Genomic DNA, 11,772 nt, shown 5'->3' with positions numbered 1-11,772 from the left:
TGGACATTGTATAAAATTTTGTAAATAACTAAAATGCATAGGAGAAGTGAGGATTGACAAAAATTCAAAAGTTACTCAAATGCACTGGATAAGTTGTTTTTGACTAAACGATGTTTGATACACGGGACAAATTGTTATTAATAATTTTTTTTTTAATAAAAACGTTTATACTATTTAGAATATCATATCACTTTAACTCTATAATTATATTGAACCCTCATTAACTAAAATGCACGGGATAAATGGACATTGTCTATAATATCGTAAATAAATTAAGTGACATAGGAGAAACTGACATTGATTAAATAAACTAACTTTCATATACGGGAAAAATTGTAATTTATAAATAAAAAAAACCTGCTAAAATGTTTCTATTGTTTAAAATATCACCTTACTTCAATTCTACAATGATATTGAATACATGGGATAAGTGACCATGTACAATAATTTCAGAAATAATCAAAGTACATAGGAGAAACTGGCATTGATTAAATAGTATAATCATAAACGATACATGTTGTCATTAATAAATTGCAGGAGAGAAGTTGATATTGATTAAAATAAACTATTATGTAGTTGACAATATTTCATTAATAAATTTTTAGAATTAACTCAAATAAACGGGAGAAGTTGTTACTGGATAAACTAACTTTGATACACGGGACAAGTTTTCATTTATAAAATATTGTTCTTGATAAAACGTTTATACTATTTAGAATATCACATCCCTTCAATTCTAGAATGATATTGAACTCTAATAAACTAAAATGCACGGGGTAAGTGAGCATGGACTAAAATCTCAGAAATAGATCAAACTATATAGTTCAAACTACTCAAAATTATCCCAAACTACTCTATACATTTTTTAAGATTCTATTTTTTTTAATAAAGACTATTTTTTATATACATTTTCTATAAATTACAAAATTAATAATAATTAACTTTTAAATGGTCTAAATTTATACTGCTCACAAATACATATTGTCGAGTTCAGACTGCACAAAATCATCCACGATCAACCAGTACCTGTGCGGATGCACGGGTATGTTACTAGTGCCTCATAAAAGAAACCCAGATAAGAAGGCAACAATCTATGGATATTTAGATTCTGACTCCGGCGGAGATCAAGAGGATAAGAAGAGTATTTCAGACTACCTCTTCATGATTGGTGCTGCTCCAATTTCCTGGAGTTCTAATAAGCAGGGCATAATAGCTTTATCATCTTGTGAAGCTTAATATGTTGCAGCATGTCAGGCGCTATGGATTGAATTGTTATTGGAAGAACTGAATGCATCTGAAGTTGATAGAATCAAATTGCTTGTTGATAACAAGTTAGCAATTGATTTGGCCAACCATCCTATCCTATTAGTCATGACATAAGTAAGCCTATTAAGAGAAAATTCTATTTTCTGGGAGATCATGTAAATAAGAAGAAGTTGGAATTGGAGTATTGCAAGATTGGGATGCAGCTTGTAGATATTTTCACCAAACCATTGAAGAAGGCAAGGTTTGATGAACTGAAAAAGCTTATGAGGATGAACTCGCATGAATTAGGAGGAATGTTTGAACTTGAAGTAATTCATTCTAAATATGCAGATGATCTAGAGGTGCAGAGGATCTAGAGGTATAGAATATTATCACAAAGAATGCATTAGTGCAGTAATACTGTATAGTTGTTATGATGTATATAATTTAGATTAACACAAGCTTGTTATTAGTTTGTTACTTGTTAGAAGTTAGTTAGGTAAGGACGAGTTAGTCAGAGATTAACTCAACCATAGGGTTTACTTGGTGGTCAAGTAACCATAGTTAGTTAGTTAGAAGTTTTGGTTTGTGTATATAAATGATGTATTGCATTGAGAAAGTGTATCATTATTGGTATCAAGTTTATCTCGCATATTAGTTCTATAAAATTTCCATATTCAAGTATCTCTTTCTTCCTAATCACTCCTTTCTCCTTTCACTTTATTTTTTCTTAACCCACTTGAGTTGTACCACGAAGTTAAGCAGCTTGTCCCAACAAAATAGAAACAAAGTCATTGTTTTCTATTCTATTTTTGGTCGTTAATTATATTTTTGATAGTGTAACTACTGACAATTTTTTATCTTCAATTGTGTTTCAAGAACAATTTGGTTTAAAGCCAACTGATTATTTTGGACATTGTTTGAAGTTGATAGAGCAACAAATATGATTTGCCTCAAAGAATTTAGGGCTAAATAATGTTTCGTCCTCTTGTCATTTGGGCGAGTTTTGAAAAATCCCCATGTAAAAAAAAGAAATTTTAGACATCAAAAAGAACCTTGGCACCATCTACTTGGCAACTAAACTGATGTTGCACGCTGACTGAACAAATTAGTTTAATTTTTATTTTTTTTAAATCCATCTCACATTTTTTAAAAATAAAAAATAAAAAATAGATTGTAAAATGGGTATTTTCACTTTACCCCCTTCCAAAACCTAAATAAAAAACTAGAAGAAGAAAAGAAAGAAGGTAACGATGTTCAAGAGGAATTATGATCATCTTCCAATGGGGTTTTTCAAAAACTCGCCAAAATGACGGGGGCGAAACATTATTTAACCCAAAAATTTATATTTTCACAAATGAATCGAATTAAAGATTCGTCATTAATAAAGCGTAACTTCATAAACATTTTTCCCACTTATAAATCTAGCATGATTCTTTTGACCAAAAAAAAGTCTAGCATGATTCTATATTATAGGTAAACTGTAAACCTCAAAGGGTTTATCGCTTTATGCATCCCTAAATTAAACATACTAAACTAAAGCTAATAAAGTTATTGACTTAAACCCTTAATAATTCCCAACCCAATAACCATCAATTCACTACTAAAAATATCATGATAGACTAATCACAAAACAAAACTAATTTTAAAACATCAAACCCACAATTCAGCGTTACCACTTGTGAAATTATTAATCAATATACTTCTCACAAAGTTTACATCCTCCAAATAAATTTAAACATCAGCTTTACAATATTTTAGGGGTTTCTTATGTCAAAAATAAATATTTTAGGGGTTTGTCTTTCACCCTATTTTCTTCCTCATCAATTCCATGAAGATTAATTAATAACATAATCTCTTCTCCAAATCATGCTTGATTTGTACTAATTCATGTGACATGGCTGCAATTAACGTTACCGCCCTTATACTTAGCAGAAAAATATGGGTATGTGAACACATGAACAAGTATGAAAGATCAAAAGGAATTTTCCTTAATGATAACCCATTTACTTACACATTGCCAGTGCTGTTTTTACAAACCTCTTTAGTTTCTCTCTTGACAACAATTTTACAATTCATACTTGCACCACTTGGACAAAGCAGCTTCGTTCCACAAATGCTGGTAATTTATTTAATATTTTCTGAAATATGTATGTTAAAAACAAACATTTTATAAATTGAAATATGTCGAGAACCTCAATGTTGGGGAGAAATGGTAACAAATGTTGCTGATGTTGTTAAATTTTCGGTTATGGTGTTATTGTGGAGACGTCATATTCTGTTATGCTTTTGCCGCATTAAAACCATGCAAGCTATTTTTTTTTATTCTTCTAAATAAGTCAAACTAGCCTACCGAAATTGGCACCAGAAATAATCTAACATGAGACCTTAAGATGAGCAAATGCGAGCAAAAGTTATGATTGATATATTTGCTATTCTGATTATAGCTTTAAAGAAAAGTATTGAAACTTCATTGGTCATTGATGTATCAAGTTATAGAGTTAATACATTGAAATTATAGGTTTTGATCAAATGAGAATAACAAACATTTCAAAATGATCACTGAAATTACGTTAAACTTTAGCTCGCATATTTGGATTAGGATATTGTTATCTGCACACCTAGAGTTAGATATGTAAATTTTCTACTACATAAGTATCATGTGAAATTTTAACACTGGATTAATTTCTTATCTTTAGCATTTTCTTTGAAAATGTGTCCTTATGTAAAACATGCTAATAAACTCTTTTGTTTTTGAAATGTATCCAGGCTGGCTTGATAGCAGGACCATCGGTTATGGGGCAAAGTGAGTTCATAAAAAAATGGCTATTCCCACCAAAAACATTCTACATAAGTGAGACAATCGCATTTTTTGGGTGCATGATGTACATGTTCTTAATCGGAATAAAAATCGATCTAAGTCTTGTTATAAGATCAGGGAAAAAAGCTTGGGCGATTGGAATATTTTCATTTTTCGCACCACTAATAATGAGCGTATCAATGGCACTTCTACTAAGAAAACTAATAATAAATCCTGATGAAGTTCTCTATGAATCCATATTTTCCCTTGTATTTATCTTATCAACCACTTCATTTCACGTCACTGCGATTCACTTAGCCGATTTAAAGCTATTAAACTCTGAAATGGGTCGAATAGGGATATCTGCATCCATGGTGAGTGGAACCATTTCATTATTGTGGATTACGTCTGTCGTCACGCAGAGACAAGCAAGTTCAAGGAAAGATAGTTCTTCTATAAATTCGATGACAATTTGTTTACTGGCTATGATTGCTTTCACAATATGTGTTTTACGTCCTATAATGTTTTGGATGATAAGACAAACACCAGAAGGGAAACCTATTAAAGAATCATACATACTTTCGGTATTTTTAATGTTATTAGGCTGCTCATTATTTAGCGAGGTTATTGGAGAACATTTTATGCTTGGTCCTGTAATTTTCGGCATGGCTGTACCTGATGGACCGCCATTAGGATCAGCATTGACTGAAAGATTGGAAACAATGGTGTCAACAATATTTTTGCCATTGTACTTTCTTTTTAGTGGTGCTAGTTTCAAATTTTTCGTAATTGATGCTCGTACCTTTGCAATTGTACAAGTTGTTGCTGTAGTTGCATATTTGGGGAAGGTTGGTGGTACTATGTTGCCTTCAATGTTTTGGAAGATGCCAGTTCATGATGTTCTATTTTTAGGACTACTTATGAGTGCTCAAGGCATCACACATGTACTTTACTTGCAGACTTCTTTCAACCTTTATGTAAGATTCAATATACCCTTCTTCTAATTTTCCATTATGTATGTGGTTAATTTGCATAGAGAGAAAAATGAGGAATAAACCATGATTTAGTTTTTAAATTATCACAATTTTTAGAATTTAGGTCAGATATAACTTTGCAATATCAAACCGGCTTGGGAGCCGAAGACTGCCCCACTTATAAATACATGTCCACGTTCTACTTTAGAGATAAAATTGTAGAGAGAGTGATAATTTAGGGATTAATCCATGGTTTGTTTGAAAAATGAGTTCAATAATGTTGATTAATAATAGATGCATATATGAATATGAATATGTTATATGTATACATTGTTTGTTGCAGTTTATGGATGAAGAATTATATGGTAGTGGGTTGATAGCTGTTCTATGGTTAACAGGAATAACCACACCCATTTTGAAATTCCTATATGACCCATCTAAGAGATACTTATCCTTAAATAGGAGAAGAACCATTGAACAATCAACTTCAGATATTGAGCTACGTCTCATGGCATGTGTACACAATCAAGAAAACACACCATCCATTATCAATCTTCTTGAAATGTCAAACCCTTCTTTGGAGAATCCTATTTGTTTCTATGTCCTACATCTTATTCAACTTAGAGGAAGATCAGCACCACTTTTCATAGATCATCAACGAAAATGCACCAAGACAAATTCGTCGCACTCTTCTTGTTCAAAGCGCATAATAAACGCCTTTAGATCATATGAGCAACAAAGAGAGAATAGTGTGGTTGTGAAACTCTTCACGTCGATCTCGCCTTATGAGACAATGCATGATGAAATATGTATGCAAGTTGCTGAAAAGAGAGTGTGTTTATTGATTTTGCCTTTTCATAGACAATGGAGACCTAATGGAATGACAGAAGCAGCACACCCGGTTCGAGCTTTAAATCGCCACTTACTCAGAACGGCACCTTGTTCTGTTGGGATTCTAATCGAACGCGGTTCTTTGAATAGAAACAACCCTTTAACTAGTGTCTCATTCTATAGTGTTGGAATAGTTTTCATTGAAGGTGAGGACGATCGTGAAGCGTTAGCATACGCGATGCGAATGGCGAATAACCCAAACGTAAGGATCACGTTGGTTCGAATAATGGAGCCTAGAAAGAAAAATAAAAACCTGATGAACAGGGATCTAGACGGCGATTTGATTCATAGGTTTAAAGTTGATTGTATTCAAATTAAACGTCATGACTATAAAGAGGAAATAGCAAGGGATAGCGTTGAAATGATAAATGTTATAATGTCACTTGAAGGTTGTTTTGATTTGATTTTGGTTGGTAGAAGACATACAAGTGAGTCAAGTTTGTTTAGTGGACTGACTGAATGGAATGAGTATCCCGAACTTGGTCATTTGGGAGACATGTTAGTGGCTTCAGATTCTACTTTTGATGGTTCTGTTTTGGTGGTTCAACAACAAAAGAGGTCCGGGATTGGTTATCATGATTTGCATCTAGATTCCGGTATCATGACAAGGCAAGAAACCTTGACCATTGTCGAAGTACCTCGTGCTAGATAGGTTTGGCCAATTGTTTAATCAGTTGTGCTATTTAGAATCGCGAAAACCGACATGTGTATACAAAGAAGAATGGACGTTGGACCAGTGGTGAGACAAACAAGCTTGAAGAGATAGAAAAGTAATGTAACAATCAGAAAACTTTACGAACACACAATGTTTAATAGCCATTGTATATATTAGGGACATACATAGTTTTAGGTTCCATGTATAGTACACTTTTTTTATTAGAAACGTGTGTAGTTCACTTTCATTTCTCATGATAGTTATTTGTTAATACTTTGTTGATAAACCTAGGATGAGTTTATTTGTTAATACTTTGTTAATACTTTGTCGTTAAGGTCAATGTCTTGACTCATAACACTCTTATTTGATAATAACTCTCCCCAATATCTTACGTGAGTTTATAATCATCGAATGTTTTATGAACGTTAATTCTAGGACGGGAGAACCATTTTGGAAAATTGATCATCCACATAAGAAATAAATAAATTGATCTCTCACTTTGTAAGACGCTATAAAATAGTTTATGAGATTATGGATATTTCAAACAAGTTTTTAATTATATTAAATTATCAAATTGATCTCAAATTTAATCAATGATGATCAATTATATCTTTATATTTTAACAATTTACTATCATTTTAATTCCTATCGTTAACTACTTAATATCAATTTAATCCTTAAATTATTTTGGTGTCAACCCTTTGATTCTTAGGGGAAGGAGTCTTGGTAATCCAGAGTTCGTCGGGAGGTCAGTAAAGCCTAGCAAAAAAAAAAAAAATTGTTCCATCCATGAATAGAACTTTCTAACATGTTTTTCAGAATGACTAACATCAGTAAAATTTGAAAGAGTTACACACACACACACACACCAATCAAGAGGCTCTCCTCAACACAAGAAGTGCACAAGAAGAACTCTGAAAATAAAAAATATATTACGAAATTCAAATAGTAACAAAACAAAAACAAACAACTGGTATCTCACCCCGTATACTATAAAGGGTTAATCCACCAATTGTTGATATCAATAATAAAGCCAAGTTTTTTTTTTTTGCCTCTATTCACCAAAACGTTAGTAACTAAACTCTGTCAAGTAACTTAGTCAGAGTCTCTTCAATTTGTCGAAAAAAGCATGAATTTCTCTCTCGCCAAATAACCCAAACAACAGCCAAACAAACAATATACATTGAAGACCTTATATTCTTGGAGTATCCACACAAAGAGCTAAAATGCAATTCATGATCAGACAACTGAATGAGATTTATTGAGGTTATACCAATCCATTGCTTGATTAGGCTCCATAAGCTTCCAAAAATATGACACTACAAATAAATGGTCTATAAATATCCTTTTTTGGAATTCGATTCCTAAAAAGTATCCAAGCAAAAATAGAAACTTTCAATGAAATTGTTTTATTCCAAATAATGCCGTGATAGTCGTTAAAATGATTATTATCGATCGCTGTCAAGAAATGATAAACACCTCAAACGATATAGACTTTGTCAGGCGATAACCGCCACTTCCAATAATCAACCACTCCATCTTGTAAAACAATGTTAGATAAAAGAGCGTTGCATTCCCCCCATTACTCATCCTCCCTGACAAACAATCAACGCCACCACTTCCAACCTTAACCACCTAAAATTCGATCTAAAGCAGACATTTTGTCTACCTTTATATCTTAATTCTCAACCAAATCAAACAATCTTCTGTATCTAGCATTCAACGCCCCCCCTCCAACAACCCATCAGTCCAAAAATGTGTAGTGACCCCCATCACCCACTAGCTGCACCAAAATATTTCCAAACCACCTCTAAACCATCCGACACCTCATTGATGATAACTGATTCAACCAAGCTGACCCTAACCGTCCTCCTTCTTTCACTCTTCCTCCATCAATCCCATATATCGCTGCTAGAACTTTAAACCACAAACTATTATGCTTCTCATGCAACCTCAAGCACCAATTTTCTAACAATGACAAATTAAATTCCCAAATTTACGTGCCACAAAACCTCCATTGTCCTTTTCTAAACAAACCATATCCCATTTAATCTAGTGTATTTTCCTAATTTCCTCATACACATCCCAAAAGAAACATTTAAATACTGACTCAATAGAAAAGGCTTACCGAAAGTGACGAGATGCCATATTTCAAAAGCACCAAACGACCCTCTAGAGACAAATGATGAATTTTCATACCCGACAATCTCTTCTTAATCTGGTCAAGCAATGGAAACCAAATCTGAAGACATCGAGCATCTCTACCAACTGACAAACCAAAATACAAAAATGGTACATTACTACTTTTGCAATTCATAACCGAGGTTACCTCATTCAGAAACGAGTTCGGAACATTCAACCTCACCAGCATGTTCTTATGAAAATTAACCTTCAAACCCGAAATTACTTCAAACAGGATAAGGATCACTTTCATCGCTCTAACATTAGCCCAACTCATATCAACTAATAAAAACGTATCATCAGCAGAGTGCATGTGTGACATACTCACTGATTCGTTCTCTCACTCTGTACTCAAGCAACAACCTCGATGATACAACTGAACTCAACATGACATTTAGCCCCTTTTCAGTAATTAAAAACAAAAGGGAAATAAGATCACCTTGCCACAACCCCTTTTCAAGAGGAAACTTGCCGGTCATACTTATGTTTACAAGCACTGAAGTCGTTGCAGTAGATACACACTCCATATTCCACTTTTTTCCCAACACTAGGGGAGTCTTTGTTTCCTGGATTCAAAAATTATTCCCTGGAATATCATTCCCAGGAAAATCATAATGATAATTTTATTCCTAGGAATTTGTTGAAAAAGTGTTTGGTTTCCTATCTTCATTCCTTGGAATTTTTTCAAGTAAGTGAACCGTTACATGGATAGACCATTACTCAAAAAATGAAAATTGTTACATTAACTTGTTAGAACGTGGGGAACACATAGTCTTTGTTGCTAAAAAAAAAAAAAACGTGGGGACACATGGTAAAATGGAGGTAAACATGAGTTTTGTTGAGTACGTGGGTTCTCCTTTCCTGGGAATATAATTTTCCCATCCTTTTTTCATGGGAATAAAAATGATTAGAATGTGAGTTAAGCATATTCTCTAAGAATGTAACTGCCATGGAAAACGCCATGGATAAAGCTTGAAGCTTGAGGAAGAAGAAAGTGAAATGAAAATCTCTTATTGATTCAATATGTAAAACGGTTACAGTGGTTGCTTATTTATAAGCTTTGAATCTGTAACTAACTACATGCAATCCAAATGAAATGTAAATGAAACTCAAATTACAATTCAACTAGAGTTAACTTGGCGCGCAAGTAATAGCTCTTTCTTCACTCTTTTGTATTGCCATGCTTTGTTCTTTCTTGCTTTCCTCTAATACCCCCCCACAAGATGGAGGTTGGTAAATATCCAGCATCCCAAGCTTGTTGATACACTCATAAAACTGGCGTGGTCCTGAAGCTTTAGTAAACACATCTGCAGTTTGATTGTGGGAAGAAACAGGGAGCAACCTCATGACTCCAGCTTGTAGCTTCTCACGCACAAGGTGGCAATCAATATCTAAATGCTTAGTGCGCTCATGAAAAACAGGATTAGCTGATATATGGAGAGCACTTTGATTGTCACAATACAACACAGGCAAACGGGATGGAGACTGTTGTAAGTCATGAAGAAGAAAGCATATCCATTGCAATTCACGTGTTGCTGAAGCCAAAGCCCTATATTCTGCCTCTGCAGATGAACAAGAAACTGTGCTTTGTTTCTTTGACTTCCATGATACCAGGGAGTGACCAATGAAGAAGCAATATCCAGAAATGGATTTTCTGGTATCTATACATCCTCCCCAGTCAGCATCACTAAAACCCAACAACTGTAAATCAGAGGTTTGAGGGAAGAATAAACCACGCCCAGGAGATCTCTTGAGATACCTCAAAACCCTAAGAGCTGCCTGATGATGTATTACAGTTGGGGAAGCCATGAATTGACTTAATTGCTGCGTGGCATATGCTATGTCTGGCCTGGTAGTAGTGAGATAAAGCAATCTACCCACCAATCTCCTATAGCCAGAAACATCATGATGAAGAGAACCTCCATCTTGATGCAAACGTGTTGCAGGATCCAGAGGAGTACTTGCAGGTTTACAGTTAGTGAGCTTTGCATCCTCCAAGAGTTCCAAGCAGTATTTTCTCTGGCATAGAGTAATACCTTTGGAAGATCTAGCCACCTCAAGACCAAGAAAGAATTTGAGCTGCCCAAGATTTTTTGATCCTGAAAGTTTGATGAAGAGCAAGCTTTAATTCATCAAACACTGTGAGAGATGTACCAGCAAGAATGATATCATCCACATACACCAAGAGTGCAGTAAAGGATGAGGCAGTGGATTTGATAAACAAAGTATGATCAGAAGTAGCCTGAACAAAACCTTGTGCATAAAGAAACTGTGTGAGTTTTTCAAACCATTGCCTGCTTGCTTGTTTCAAACCATATAAAGATTTGAGGAGTTTGCATACCTGGCCTGACTTAGGAGCAGAAACTCCTTGTGGTACTCTCATATACACAGCTTCATTCAAGTCTCCATGAAGAAAAGCATTATTTACATCCAATTGGTGAAGATGCCAACCATGTATGGATGCAAGTGCCAGGAGAACTCTGATAGTTGACAACTTGGCAACAGGAGAAAAAGTCTCAAAATAATCCAACCCTTCAGTTTGAGTGTATCCCTGTGCCACCAATCTAGCCTTGTATCTCTCTACACTTCCATCAACATGTCTTTTGATTTTATAGACCCATTTGCTCCCAATTGCAACAGCATTAGGAGGCAAATCCACAAACTTCCAAGTATGGTTTGCATTGAGTGCCTCAATTTCATTCTGCATAGCAACTAACCACTTGGAATCTTGACAGGCTTGATGATAAGTAGTAGGCTCTATATCATGTGAAATGGAGAGAGCATAGTGTTGATGATGGGATGCAAGCTGTGAATAACACACATAGTTTGCCATAGAGTAATCTTTGGACTGACAAACATAATCTTGCAGATGAGAAGGAGGCCTGCTAACCCTTTGAGACCTTCTAACAGTTGCTGATTGAACATCCTCAACATTATTGTTTTGATGTACAATCTCTTCCGGGTCATCATCATCACACACATCTTCAATGTGTGAAGTATCTTCAACAAATTCATTTGTGACAGCT

At 34.5% G+C, this 11,772-nt stretch overlaps 1 protein-coding gene across 1 annotated transcript; it reads left to right on the top strand.

Annotated features, from left to right (window-relative positions):
• The first annotated feature begins 3,002 nt into the window (after positions 1–3,002).
• On the top strand, positions 3,003–6,851 carry LOC146923442 (cation/H(+) antiporter 15-like). Its single transcript, XM_085708588.1, has 3 exons — positions 3,003–3,367; positions 4,015–5,022; positions 5,363–6,851. The coding sequence occupies exons 1-3, from the start codon at positions 3,143–3,145 to the stop codon at positions 6,560–6,562; spliced, it is 2,433 nt and encodes an 810-aa protein (XP_085564714.1). The 5' UTR covers positions 3,003–3,142; the 3' UTR covers positions 6,563–6,851.
• The last annotated feature ends 4,921 nt before the right edge of the window (positions 6,852–11,772 follow it).

Source organism: Medicago sativa, chromosome 5 (genome assembly GCF_051527215.1).
Source record: "Medicago sativa cultivar Bolivia chromosome 5, Bolivia_mono, whole genome shotgun sequence".
Lineage (NCBI taxonomy): Eukaryota > Viridiplantae > Streptophyta > Magnoliopsida > Fabales > Fabaceae > Medicago > Medicago sativa.
The sequence above is the reverse complement of the archived record's forward strand: the minus strand, read 5'-3'. Positions and strand labels throughout refer to the sequence as shown.